The sequence below is a fragment of the Emydura macquarii genome, unplaced genomic scaffold, assembly GCF_026122565.2.
Source record: "Emydura macquarii macquarii isolate MOO-44397 ecotype Brisbane River unplaced genomic scaffold, CSIRO-AGI_Emac_v2 contig_383, whole genome shotgun sequence".
NCBI lineage: Eukaryota > Metazoa > Chordata > Testudines > Chelidae > Emydura > Emydura macquarii.
The window spans coordinates 6,964,011-6,978,989 of NW_027130520.1; the positions used below are offsets into that span (position 1 = coordinate 6,964,011).

At 38.9% G+C, this 14,979-nt stretch overlaps 1 protein-coding gene across 1 annotated transcript in view; it reads right to left on the reverse strand.

The window, feature by feature from the left end:
• Window positions 1-235: 235 nt before the first annotated feature.
• Window positions 236-14,979, reverse strand: part of YWHAZ (tyrosine 3-monooxygenase/tryptophan 5-monooxygenase activation protein zeta) — a 32,295-nt gene continuing 17,551 nt past the window's right edge. The window contains exons 3-6 of the mRNA XM_067537321.1: window positions 7,932-8,055; window positions 5,639-5,802; window positions 5,434-5,529; window positions 236-1,283 (exon numbers count right to left, since the gene is read on the reverse strand). Coding sequence (XP_067393422.1) covers window positions 1,224-1,283; window positions 5,434-5,529; window positions 5,639-5,802; window positions 7,932-8,055 — 444 coding nt within the window. The 3' untranslated portion in view covers window positions 236-1,223. The remainder of the gene's footprint in view (window positions 1,284-5,433; window positions 5,530-5,638; window positions 5,803-7,931; window positions 8,056-14,979) is intronic.

Here is a 14,979-nt window from a genome sequence, read left to right on the forward strand (position 1 = left end):
TTCAGTTTCATTCTAAGGCAAGCTCTTAATCTTGCTACTTCATCTCCTGTGAAAAGTAAACCAAAATTTGAATGTAGAATCATTTAATCAAGGGAAAACTGATATTTGAATAGTCAAGATATTTCACAGTGCCTCTTGTTTCAGTGAAGTTTCTCTATAATCCCTATTGATACTCTAAAAATTCAGAGTAGGAAGACAGATTTACATGGAAGCTACAGGGAAGGTAGTTGAAAAGTCCATTCATAAAACTTTTATTCCACTTACATCAACTTAATACACATGTTCTTAACAGTTATGCTTGGATTGTTCATGAAAATTTCATAAGACATTAAACAAAGCTAGCCATCATCTCAAGTTATTTCCCTGTTAACTATTTTTACAGCACATGCATGTTAGGCAAGTATCAAAAAAATCACAAAAGCAAAAAACCTAAAAAAGTTAAATACATGGGTTTTTGTTTTACTGCTGTGCTCAATATACAGTGTAGTTATGGATATCAAGCATTTCATTTTTACTGCATCTTTACTTGTACATTTGTTCTTAGGTTGCCTAAACCATTTAAATACAAATAAAATGTGTAGCAAAAATAATGAAAGCAACAGCAGGTAATTTTACAAATAATGGAATGTGAACCGTTTCTGCCCTTCTCTAGAGAAAGTTGACTGGGTGATCAAAACTGTCTTAAGGAACACTTTTCAGCTGCAATCAAAGATGTACACTTAATTGTATATTCCACAGATTTCACATGCTTGACATGCAATATCCATGGGACATCTGTTCCCCCACAGCCATGGTATGCTTCAGCTTTGAAGTACTCACACTAACTACACCTGTGGCTGCAACTGATTATCCCTTTTTTCCACCGTGACAGACCAATATGCAAGCAGTTTTCTTTGCTCAACATAGGAAGCTGTTTAACCCTGGCCACCTTGTGGGAAGCCACAATGTACCAAAAGTACTATGCCAAACATGTAAAACTTGTATAAAAATTTCACAACCCTATATTGGCCACCTCAGATGAAAACAGATAAATTCCCCAAATGTTAACTGGCTCTATTCCCCTAATATTAAACATAAAACCACATGGGAAATATAGAAATCCAAATAGAAGTAACATAAACCTGTCATAAATCGTAAACAAAAACTATTTGTGGGACAGCATGAGTGACAAATGGTCTACTGTGTAAATTTTAGAATGAGGCAGATGAAAGTTGGAAGGCTGGTTAATTCTCCCCTCCTTCTCCTGCTTCAGCTTCATCTCCTTGGGTATCCGATGTCCACAACTGTGAGAGAAAATGAAATAAAGCGTTTTCATATGCAAGAATGCTGAAAACCATTATAGTTTCTTGCTAAATACTGTAAGTAGAAGAGGATATCAGTAATATTTCTACTTTTCTTCAAGTGGGAAGCTCTTTCTATGTTGAAAGGTGTTATCTCTTAAAGGCTTTCTCACTGGGAGAAGCTCCCTGAGGAGCAGCAATCAGCTAGGCAGCAATCCACTCAGAAACATTAGAATTAAGCCTATAACATCCACTCAAATTCAGTCCAGGCAGAACAATAGCTTATCCCTCCCTCTTAAGACTTTTAATTTGAAGTCAGCAACCTTTCCTACCAACTGAAGACCAAAAGGAAAATTAGACCTAAGTTATCACCTGCCACACATTCAAGACTACGTGTGGATGTGCTTCCTTGTGGGATTCAGAGTCACACACCTAAACATCCTCTCAAATTGTCCTTTTTAAGGGAGAAACTGCTCTGAAAGGAAGTGCCAGGTACATAATGCTCTCCTAGTTACAGGATAAGGAGTAAGTGTCACAAATCCATAGAAAAAGGTCACACAGAGTCCAGATTTCAATTCCCTTGTGGCCTAGTGAGGGGTCATGTGACTACAACAGCAGCTACATACTAGAGCTTTCGAACACAGAACTAGAACGGAGATCACCAATATATTTTGGGTCACAAAGTAGTTTAAATGTGTATTTTCCTCTGGGGATAAGAGATTTTACCTCACCCAGGGTCTCTCTCGTTTCCTTTACAGGCTGTCTTTCAAAATCACTACTAGCTTAATATGATTTGGAGTATCCCTCTACTTCAAAAAGGTGGAACTCCAACTAGATCCCTTATCTGCCAAGGCCCTCACAAGTGCTGCAGTAAATTAGAGTAATGTACTTTCAAGGCCTCCACTGAAGTTTAGAACAACTGATCTGAACTAATTCTAACCATTTGCTAAATTGACCTCAGAAAAGAAAAAGAACGAGAATTAGTGTTTTGTGACCCTAAGTGCTAGTAGGAACAGGAGCACAGAGAGGCTTGAATCTCAGAACAACTTTGAGAATGTTTCTAACCAAGGAGCATGTGCACGCACCAACACCTTGAAAAAAAGTTTGGGTTACAGACAGGTTTGTTTACTGGCAAGGCGTATAATTCACATATAGCAAGGATCTGAAGAGGCAGTTTCATAAAGGAAAACTCTCCCCATGAAGAATCTGTTGGAAATGACAAGGGAGTTCTTGCAACTCCAGCTTAACAGGCTTACAGCCTGCCTTATGAGGCCACGTGCTGTGGGTCTATGTCTTGGCCTTCCATCCTCTGCTGATTTAAATGCTTGACTGGGTGTAAGACAAGACTCCTCTCTGTTCTGGACCCAGTGGGATGAAGCACTGAGGGCTCTACCACTCCACATAAGCAATTAGTGCCTCAGATAAGCCATGTTAAAGCAGATATATGAAGGTAAGAGATTGACAGGACTTCAGACTCAGTCAAAACAAGGTTCAAGTAGATAATTTGGTTTCTACCTGAATTAGCAGAGTACTGAGCAGAAGTTAGAAACCTGATGTTGGAAGCTAATATCAGCTTGATGCAGTGATAGCTACTCTCTTTACAAGTTGTACCATATGACACCAATTTAGTATCACATATTTCCTGTTCTTTATTGATTTGTCCAACACTGACTAGTCATTTTTAAAATTTTGGGTCAGGCTGCATAAGATCCTTTTTACATTAAGGCTTTTACTGTTATGTCTGTCTGTCAGTAACATACAGCAGTTACCTTATAGATGAAGTTTATGGAGAGCTGTGGTGTCAGTTTAAGAGATGAACAAGACTTGTACAGTAGATACAACTAAGCATTATTCAGGCAATAGGTACCTACTTGCAGTTTTACATGAGCTGTTTGTTTTTTGGTCATGCAGTTTTAAGAACATGGAATCTTGCAATACTTTAGCCATATTTTTTTTCTAACCATGGTGTTTAATTGGTATGACTGCACATAGAGGGAAAAAAATAACTGATCAACCATCTTAAATATGCATAGAAGATGTGTCATGGAGAGCTGCTTGCCTCGGAGTAGATCACTGTTTAGTGCCATTTGCCTCAAATGGCATGGAAGATATGTTTTTTCTGATGATTGTAACCTACTTCATATTATTTCTACTGCAATAAAGCATTTTCACCAAGCCATACAAAAGGTTACATTTTAAACTTGACACTTAACTGGTTTTGAAGACATCCATTTCCTTTGATGGTTTTGGGCTTATCAATGACAATCAGTGTCTAGAGGTAGCAACCCAGGAGTTTGTGAGGGTATCTGAATAACACAGGGATTGAGTTTTGGCTAGTCATTTGCTGTGACAATCCTCAGGGTAGCGAAGTAAGAATGCCTTTCAAAAACGTGGAGAGAAGGAGCTAAACCGATTTAAGTTATTTTGTCAACAAGCCATACCTCAGCCCAGAAGACCAAAAAAAAAAAAAAAAATCCAGTGGGTGGCATGTACCTACCCACTGATAAAGCTTAACAGCTAATCAATCAGCTGTCAGTTTATAGCAGAGTAGGAAAATCTTCTCCCCCATCACTTTACAGAAGAGGAGAATCAGAGCTATCACAAGTACTACCTTTGGCTAGAAGTAATTTCTCCAATAGTAATGCATAGCTCCTGGAGTCTGCTCCAAGAATGACAAAGGAAAAATGTGTTGGAAAAGAAAGCAGAAGAGAAAACAGGAAATACAGTGTTTCAATAATGGCAATGTGTCATAATTAAGTGTACTTTCAGTGGTCTCAGATTCTCCAAAAACAAGAGACTTGAGTGGTCCTATCCATTTTAGAATAAGGGTCTATTTTCCAGCAACTTTGTTAAAATGAGTTTATTTTGTCAGTTGTCTTTGACCTCAGGTTCATAGAACATGGTGATACTGTTTCAGATACCAGTTTATCAGATTTGATATTTCCTCATTTTGAGTTGTTGATTACTGCTGTTTCATCCCCCTACTCTGTACAGAGCATGATAAATGAATTAAGCCTTTAAATACGAGTGGTCAATTTGCGTATATTTACTACTTCATTCTCTTTAGGTACTTAGCTTTTTTTGATAGTGATTGAAAAATCTTGCCCAAAAGTCTTCAAAATACGAAAAAGTTAGTTTTATCACTTATATGGAAAAATTTATGTCCTTGAAATTTGTGGATTTTTTAAAAAAAAATCTATGAGAAAATAACAGAAGTGCTGAGCCATGATATCTATCAGGAAACAATTTTAGAAAACATGCAGGCTAATCTAGATTCATGCTGCGGAAAGCAGTCAGTTTGAGTAACAATGCATTGGAAGTAGCTGTTGTGTGACTGTCCCGCAAATCTTCTGGATAGCATTGATTCAAATAAAAACACCAACATGACCAAAAAAGGAAACAAGCTTGTTTATACTGGTCTTAGTACAAAGTACTAGTATATCCACCTCACAAAATATTTGTTTGCATAAATATCAAGTGAGCCTTAAGGGGGAAAAAAAAACCCAAAACCAACCCCCCTGGAACATGAGCAGGAAATAATTATTTGGTGGATGGGGGGAAAAAAAAAAAAAGTCATCTTACTGCTGAGGCAACTGACACCTCAGGAGATAATATTTAGCCAGTTAGAACACTACTACTGGCCATTCCCTTTTTGCTGCTTCCATGCCTTATGCATATGATCAAACTGAACCCATTGCACAAAGGTGAAGAGCAGCTCTTAAAATTTTTTTTCCAAAAGCATGTAAAGATTGTACTGTTCGTCAAAGCGGTCAATACAATTTTAGGAGTTATAACAGCTTAGTTAGCGAAAGTTAACCTACACTGCAGCTTGTTTTTAAAAATGTTAGCTTTCTTACATAACCCAGAAAATGTAGTTATTCAATGATGTAGTGGATTTGGCAATTGTAGGATCATAGAAAACTGAAAGTTGTGTCAACTGACCTTGGGAGGCAAAAGTGTGAACAAAATTTCAGTTCAGAAATATAAACTTGCTGCTAACAAACATGATTCACCTACGTTAGGCATAAAATAGAAGCCACTAGATAACTGCTCATGTGCTCTATTTAAAGTCAAGCAATGAACAAAATGCTCTCTTCATGGTGACATGTAATAAAATTCCTTGCTTAACAAGCAAGTTTTTAATGGTACTTACTGTCAAGTTGTCTCTCAGTAATTGCATTATTAGCGTACTGTCTTTGTATGACTCTTCACTTAACGTATCAAGTTCAGCGATGGCTTCATCAAAAGCCTAGAGGTTTTGTTTTAAAAAAAGTGTTATTGCCCATATAATATGTTACATAAAACATTTAAGCTTTTTATTTTATTTTATTTTAATTTTATTTTTAAAAACAACTTACAGTCTTTGCAAGGGAACAGGCTTTCTCCGGGGAATTCAGAATCTCATAGTAAAACACAGAGAAGTTCAGAGCCAGACCTAATCTGATAGGATGTGTTGGTTGCATCTCCTTTTTACTGATTTCAAAAGCTTCTTGATATGCCTGTTGTGACTGCTCCACTATCCCTTTAAGAAAAATAACATGTAAATAATTTAGATGTACTTACAGAGTTATGTTCAAGAAGTATGTTTTTATCATGTAACAAGGTACTATATTAGGGTTTACTTTCCTCGTTAATAAGGAGATCTTAGCTTTACAAGTACAGCACAGTACTGTTTTTAAGAACACTTTTGCTGAATTAGCCCGTTTTCACACTGTTAAAAGCAATATGGCCAGCTAGCTTTGGCCCATAATAAGCATTAAAGATTTGGAGCTAGTTTTAAATATTGACCAGCTATTTAAAACTATTTGTTGCAATGTTTGGGTGGCATTTTTATAGTAAAGAAAGAGGAGGCAAGGTACAAAAAGTTTAGCATAATAAGTTTCAGAATTCTAGTATGTAACTTTATATGTATAAAATACTACAATTTCATCTGCAGTATCCCTTTAATGCTGGGAAATATTCCAAATCTACCTTTTATTATAGGCAGAGCTGGTAGCATTGTGGATTAATGTTGCCCCAACATTTAACATTATAAAATCCTGTATTCAGTTGCTTTTAACTTCATGAAACTGTTTCTCCTACACAAATAACTGTCAGGTACTAATATGTAACTTGGGAATGTCTTCGCCTTGTTTAGGGACGATACGGCTAGTTTCTGGGCACAGTTTTGGTGCCTTTGCACTGACTCTGTACACTATTCAGTTAAAGTTCAATGCAAAGTTAGTTCTGAACAGTTTGCAAAGCAGAAGGGACTTACTATGAACTGTTAGGAGACTAGTTTAGTAGAAAAACAACTAATTTCTCCAGAGTCTATGCTATAGGGGTTCTGCTTACCCTTACTAATCTGTCTTCTAGGTTGTTACAAGTTTGTATCTATGTAGATACAGTAGACAGGTAAAATTAGTTTTTGAAGCAATAAGCAATCCAATGTATAGGACTGAAATACAATTCCTATATCTGGACACTTCACACTGGTGCTGGTACTTGCTTCCTAGTGGTTGAAAGAATTCTTTAGAATTCTGAGACTAACAGTGTTTGATAGCAATTGATCACGATCATTAAGTTCCCCAAACTTAGTTCTCACAAATCAACATAATATATGGAGAGCCTGTGACAGATCAAACACTATTATATCCAGGCTGTAAATCTAATTCACAGACGCAAAATTGTCAAACAGTTTTAACACTGAAGATAAAGCTTTTAGGTTTGTGAACTGAAGGATGCAGAGAGGAGAAGAACCTGAACGTTTTGTACAATGACAGGTAGAAATGGCCAACTATATGTACAATTGTACAACCTCTAAAGATGGGACAATCTGATCTGAGTACCCCATCCAAGAAGTCTCTACTGGAATAATCAAAGCAACTCAGGTCCTGTTCTGTCAAATTTTTAGACCTTTTAGGCAATAGCTCTTGTATCATTCACAGGTACTTAGTTAATACATTCCAGTGTTTTTACTGAAGTTCAAGTGAAGAAACTAACTTCCTACAGTTTGAGGGGACAAACCAGTTTCATCTGAAGACTCAAGGCAGCTTAAACATTAAAGATGGCCAGATAAATTGGAGGTTAGGTCTGCCTTAGCTCAAAGTGAAAATTCTCATTGCAGTAAGTCCTGAGTGCGGGTCCATTAGCCTGTTCCCTTCTGAGATGGGTTCAGCCTCCTTGAGGATTCACAGCTAGTTTGTCAGCTAACTATTAAAAATACTGTAGAAGTGTAGTAAGTCTAGCAAAAAACTAAGCTTAACATAAAGCCTGTTGGAGAAAGGGTAGGGTTCTTACCCCCATCAGAAAGCAGAAATATGAATAGAGATGACTGGGGTAAAGGGAGCTCATATCTCAGTTGTGAAACTAAGGGTACATGCATACACAAGCACAATGATTGACTGCTTCAGGAGTTCTCCATAACCGAGCATGTTTGCTACAGTGGGGATCTGCAGAAGCACAGTTATAAGGGAGAATCCCTGGTGACTCTTGAGAACCATTGACCACATTTAGGGAGTAAATCAGGAATTTTTATAACCAAAAAGAGCTAAACCACCTTTTACTTTTAATTAGTATTTATCTTCTCCTAGAATCAGAAAGAGCACCTTCCCATTCAAAGCAAACCCACTGCAAGTTTGACCAATTTAACAAGAAGCTGACATACTGTACCTTTCTTGTCATCCCCAGCAGCAACCTCAGCCAAGTAACGGTAGTAGTCTCCTTTCATTTTCAAATAGAAAACTTTACTTTCTGCTTGAGAAGCGTTAGGAATCAAGAACTTTTCCAACAGAGACTAAAATTAAAACAAAGAGTACTCTGTTTTACACAACCATAGCTTTCAATAGTATTGTAGACCCATCAAATTATACTGCAGGCTATTTCAAAATGTCAAAAAAAACACTTTGTTCTGATAAGTTTTAGGCAGCCTAGCTTTCATCCATTTCTTTGCTAAATATGCCACGTTGTGATCTACAGAAGGAATTGCTTTAGGTACAGAATGTTCAGCAGTACAAAACATCTAGATACCCTACATTTCAGCTAACTGCCTATGAAACTCCACTCCATGAAAGAATAAGTATTACAAACTGGGAGATTTTTTTCCTTCCCTACGATAATATCTGTATTGGTGCTTACATAGCAACAATGTGGAGTCTGCATCTCCCAGGCTACAAAGCAATTTTACCTTTGTTTGAAGTCACTTATTACAGAGTACCTAAAACCGTAACATGTCACAAGTGATTCCTGACTGTTGCTCTAGCCAATTTAGCATATTCTTCCTTAACCCTTTGATTTAAAAAGAGTTATATGGAGGACAAATGAGTAACAGTATCTTGAAGAAAAGGATTTATACTTCTTATAAGTGATTGCAAAAAATTCTAAGTAATGCTTGGTTTTATAACATATCTACCTCAATCTGAGATTAATTCCATTTAGCCAGTTACAAGTTATTCTAATAATGTAGTCTTAAACCGAGGACAGTATGCATGCACACACTGCCTAAAATTTTAACAGAAAGATTGAAACAATGTTACAAACATTGGTTCTCAAATATTGTTCCAATCATCACTACTTAAAAACCGCAAGTTCAGAGTAAGTTAGATTCTGATCAGAAATAGTGGAAGAAGCACTATTTATAAAACACTACAGTACTGCTCACTGCAACTGTTTGCCTTAACACTTCTGCACCCAGTAGTATTAATTGTGTATTACATAGGGACATTATTATCCTGTCAATGTTCTATATCTTATATAATTTAATGGTGCATGTTTATTATTACACTAATAAAAGATTGTCGCATAAGTTTTGCACTTCAGCACATGCCATTTAGCCACAGTTTTATTAGGGTGGAAAACAATGACAAATTAGTCATCTCTAGTACTTCTTTTTTGACTTTTCAGTACAATTCATATTTAGCATGCTAGTCAAGTCCCTCTCTCCCTCCAGCTTGGGTGCTTAAAGATATGCACCTAAATAAGTGGCTCATTTTTCTTCCAAGAGTGGAGGCCACTTATTTAGATGTCTAACATGCAAGTTTAAAATGCTGGTCATAGCATGCTTCTGAAGTTGAGTGAGATTTTAAAGGCAGTTACAAGTAGTTTAACTTAAGGATATCTGGGGTACATGATGTTTCATACACAAAATTTTCACAAGAGACCATTTGTTAAGGATAACTTTTCTGCTACCTAATTCTACATAAAACTGATGTTTCAGCATTCTCTCACACTATTCTTAAATTATCCTTTTAAATGCTTGATAGAATTGGAGGGTGGCAAAATAAATGCTATGGACTATTTTGCACCGCTTACTACTGTAAGACTGACCTAGGAGATTAGTTGGAGCAGAAACAACATGCATGTTTCCTTCCTGGGAGGGGCATTATCCCCATATTCAGAATGCACTCATACTGAATTCTTATACTGACTCCTATGGTACAAGATTTGGCAAACAGCATGTGAAGTAAAAAGAAAAACCACGATTGTCATTGAGTAAGGTGATATGAGGGGAGTGAACCAATTAAAGGATGTAGCAATAATCTTAAAAAGTGCTGCTGTTAATTTTCACGAGTTGTGAAATTCAGTATGACTTGAGACCAACTCCACCCAAGTTCAAGATGAAAAACTGCTTTAAGTCAAATGTCTCTCCCTCTCCCAGCAGATAGGGGCAGTCAGGATGTTGGGCAGGTGGAAGCACGACTTGGACCAGAAGGAACGGTTATTGTCTATTGCTCTAACATGGTCAGAGAAAGCCCATTAGTGCAGTTTTAGTACCACATTATTTCTAGCATCTTCATAAGATCAGTGGTTCTCACAGCATTTTCGCATCACCTTTAAAGTATCAACTCCATTTTACAGATGCATAACAAGACATCAAATAAGTGCCTGGTGGGTTCTTCCTTCTGGCATGAATGGTAGCAACAGGGCCAATCCCTGGACAGAGATCTGACCCAAAAACAAGTTAGTGGCACAGCTAGGGAGAACACCCTGATCTTTGTTCTAACCAGACAACCTTCAAAATTTTAGTTTTATGACCTGCTTTTCATAAGTGCCAAGAATTTGCAGCTTTCATTAAATTCAGTGATAATTCCAGGTATTTAAAGAACTAAGTAAAAGAGCCAGTCCATGCATTCTTAATTATAGCCCTGGAAAGAATGCCTACCAGATTAGTTAGTATGTACCTAACTCATTGGTATGAGGAGTCTCCTCTCCCCCACCCTCAGACAAGTCATATCTACATATTCTCCATTACAAGTGTCAAAAAAATAGGAATTACCCCCAGAGGAAGTTTTCTGCAATATGGTTCCAGCTATGCAGAAGAATAATTAGTTTCTCTATATGAAGTCTGGCAGGTGGCAACCAATAGCATTAATGTCCCTTTATCATTAACTCCCCACTGCCATAGTGCCAGATGAAATTCTAAATCTATAAAAATACCCATTGCTTTCAACAGTGGTACCCAAACTTTTTTGCTCTGCAGTTGGCTGGGTGCCCTGGAGCTGGGGGCCAAGCAGGGCTGGGTGGTGCTCCCTCCCTGCCTCACATGGGGGCTGGCCTGGGCCCTGCTGTGCCCCTCTGCATGTTCTTCCTCTCCCTCCCAGGGAGGCACCTCACCACAGTTTGGAGACCACTGGCTTAATAGTTTTGTTTGCTGACAAGCAATTGAAGGGAAGTATTTGCACTGATCGTAGAAAGGATTACTAATTAAGAAAGCCTCTTATACAGCCCAGATGTTAGCAGTGCAGCCAGCTGCTTGGAAAATAATCCTATATCATGAAAAAATAACCCAAGTAAGGGAGGATATTGTTCAAACTATCTTTTAAAAAGAATATTGTCCTAATGGGAAAAGTTGTTCAAGCTACCAGAGGTCTGGAACAGCATAAGGCTAAAAAGTCTGTCTCTGATGGTGAGGTTGAGTGCTTTTCAACCAGGACCAACAAAGTGCTGCCAAGTATATACTTCTAGGAAGGCTTTGTTCATGCCAAGTACATTAAAGGCCACAAACATTTTTTTAAAATGATCAGTTAGTTACTAGTAACATTTAAGGTTAGAAAAAAAAATCTATTCTCCATTATAGTAATCTTTCAATATTATACGCCTAGAAAGCATCACTATTTAGTATGTATAGTAAGTGCATCCTGTTTCTGGGGGTCTTTCACAGCAACGAAGGGAAGAATAAAGAAGTTAGCAAAAGGACTCAGGATAGATGTGATAACCAAAGATTTTTTTAAACCTGATTAAGCTGTGAGTTTTTTGACAGTCGATCTGTGTCACCATTTAGGACCACAAATTAGACCTTGTCCAATCTACTAATGAGGCTTTGATAATTGACAGGCCTGGAGAAACTCATCCAGGACTATCAGAAAATCCAATGAGGAAATTCAAGAATTTTATAAAAGAGGCAACTCACTGACAACACACACAACCATCTGCTCATTGAAAGAGAGGCTGTTATAGCAGTTTCACAGATATTCAAGTCACAAAACCAATGTCTTTTGCCTATGTTTTTCTTTGTCTGTTTATTGCCTTAATGTTAATAGCTCAACATTGTGAACTGTTGTCCCTTCAGAATCCCATCCTGTGGCCACAAAATACTCCTGTAATTAAAAGTGCTATTCTTAGGACACAGCAGAGTTTGTCTAGCAGACAAGAGTTTTAGGAAAGGCAGGCAGAGAATAGCAGACACTGCATCATTCTTTAGGTTAGCAGTGAAAATCTAATCATGAACGTTTACTATCCCGGACTCCACATCTACTTGTACACTCCTATCATGATGCAAAATATTGCTTGTCCATGTTGAATATCTTTAGATATGTAAAACTCCTTTTACAAGGCTGAGCTAGGTAGAAGTACAGATTACACCTCATGAGCCCACTGAACACTCTTTATCTAAAAGGGATACAGATACTCTGGCATGGAAATTCTTAAAGTTCTGGTTCAGGACAGTGGTCATTATAAGATGCCTTTGAAGGAGTAGTAACTCCCTCTACACACCATGAACTTGGGAGTTATACATTGCTCCCTACCACCTAGTAGTTAATGGGGGAGCATGTACTGAAGCAAGGTGGTTCATATCCCTTATAAGTTATCCTATTTAAATAATGTAACCACAGAGGTTATCCTGGGTAAGCATCTAATCCTTTGAATCCTAACAATCTCTTGCTGGCCTCTGTCTTGGAGCAATGAGTTCCACATTTAAGCACAGATAGTACTTCCTTGCACCTGTTTTACAGGAGTTGCATTTCAATTTCATTGATGTCCCCTTGTTCTTTCATTATGAGGGGGAAAAAAAAAAGTCAGGTGCTCACTGCTGTTCATTCGTAGACCTCTAATATGGGTCATGGCTGTGGTCACTGTCGAAAGACAGGATACGGACTGGGCTAGATGGACCATTAATCTGACCCAATATGGCCATTCTTATGTCCTTATCAGTCTCCTTTCTTAAGGAAACAATCTAGTCTTTCCAATTTCTCATATGACTGGGCTTTCTTTCTGCTACATCTTTGAGACAATATGATCATAATTGAAAGCAAGGACTATTTTGATAAGTATTTCTTAAAATACTGACTACCCAATTCTCTACATATCCCACTGTTTGCAGCTTTTTGGGACCTCTGCCATGCATTAAGCTGTCCGTAATTTTAGCTGGGCCTTTCTGGAATAGTTTGTTTACACACAACCCAAACTTAATTCCAGTTATTCCTTTCACCATGCATTAACCTGAATGTCTGTTAGTGTGCCCAGCACTGCACAATACACAAGACAGTCGATGCATCAAACTTTAGTTTTGTCTACCACTGTGCTTGCTGTGCAGTCACTAGTTTTGTAAACTGCTCGACTTAATCCAGCTACAATCTGACTAGAGAAGACAATATCTATTTTGCTACATACCGTAGCAAAGTACAAGTACAAACAAGTTCAAGAAATGGAGATTACTTACTGTAACTGGAAGTTTCGAGATGTGCGGTCCCTATGTGTATTCCACATGTATATGCATGTGCAACATATGCCAGAGTACGTAGATTTTTAGCAAGCAGTGTCTATTGGCTCACACATGTGCCACAGATCTCCTCATACTCCTGAGAGAGGGTATAAGAGGCAGTGCAAGCCGATAGCCCCTCAGCAGGAGAAGGGGATGAGACATATCTGACACTGCTTTTCACAATAGCAAGAGAGTGTCAGAGTTGGGGCTTATGGCTCCTCTGGAACAACAAAGGCATCGTTTGGATGTGAAGGGAGTGAATGAGTGGGAGGAAGGCCTTGCATGCAAGACGGACTGCCCACAGCTCCAGAATGTTGATATGTAGTCTGGACTCCCACAGGGTCCATGTGCCCTGTGCAGTGACACTGTTCAAGTGGGCACCCCACCCCAGAAGAGGCACATCTCTTAAAATGATAGCACTGGGAGTGGAGATGGGAACTCCCACTCGTATCTTGTCTTGGTTTGACCACCAAGCAAAGGAGGCATGATCCCAGTGGGAACAGTCACCTTGGAGTTGATATGTTTGCTGGGTGAGTAGACTGAATTGAGCCAGGCCTGCAGGCAATGCAGATGGAGCCTGGAGAAGTTTGTCACTGCCATATGACCTAGCAGTGATAAGCATATTCACACTGTAGTCCCTGGTCTGCAGGAAATCAAATAAATTAGGTTGCACATCATTTGAAACCTTTCTATGGGGAGGATGGCTCCTGCAGAAACAGAGTCTAAATATTGTCTCTAATGTTTTTTTGTCCTTGTGAGGGATAAAATGGACTTCTCTGTTCACACAAACCTCTAGGGCCGCAAGACTTTGAATGAGGAACTGAAGAGTCGACCTGACTGTCAAGAGTGACCTACCTATCAGGAGCCACTTGTTGAGATATGGAAAGACTGTGTGACCCTGAAGTCTGATTTGGGCCGCCACCATGGAGAATGCTCTGTGTGTTGTTGCTAGGCTGAAGGGAAGGACTCAGAATTGGAAATGTTCCAGCCCACCATAAACTGGGGGGGGAAGGGAGGGGAGGGGGGGAGAGGAGATATGAAAATGAGTGTCATCTCGAGAGCCACAAATCACATCCCTTCTTGAAAGGAAGAGATTATTTATTCCAGTGTAACTCCAAATGAATATGTTGAGGTGTCAGAGATCCAGAATAAGTATCCATCCACCATCTTTTTTGAGGACTCAGAAATACAGAGACTAGAACCATCTTCCTTGATACTGAAGGGACATGCTCTATTGCCCATCAGTGCAATAGGGATTCTGCTTCCTGGTGTAGAATCATCTTGGTAGAGTGGTCCCCAAAGGGAGACTGGGAAGGGGTTTGTGAGGAGGGAGGGAGGAACTCTGCCTGTTAGGGATACTTTTTAATCTCTAAGACCAAACAGTCTGTTGTGATCACCCCAATGGGGAGCTAAACAGGGTCAGACAGCCTTCAAAAGTGACAGAAGGGGCAGGAAGCATCAGAGATGGCAAGCAGGTCTTGACAAATGTCAGAAGTGATTCCTACAAGTGGGCTGGGAATGGGTTGTGATGGTGGTAGAGGGGGCCGAAAAAGTGAGGCTTTTGTGTCTTCTCATTTGTGGGAAGGCTCGGCAGGACACCCCATGGAATGGGAAACCACTGGTCCCTAGGGTGGTGTGTACATAAGGGTATTGACGGTCAGTCCTGGATTGCCTGTCTGGGTTTGGTTTTCTTTGTGAGGATGAAGACGGGACCAGCTATTCAAAATTTGTGTGAATCTG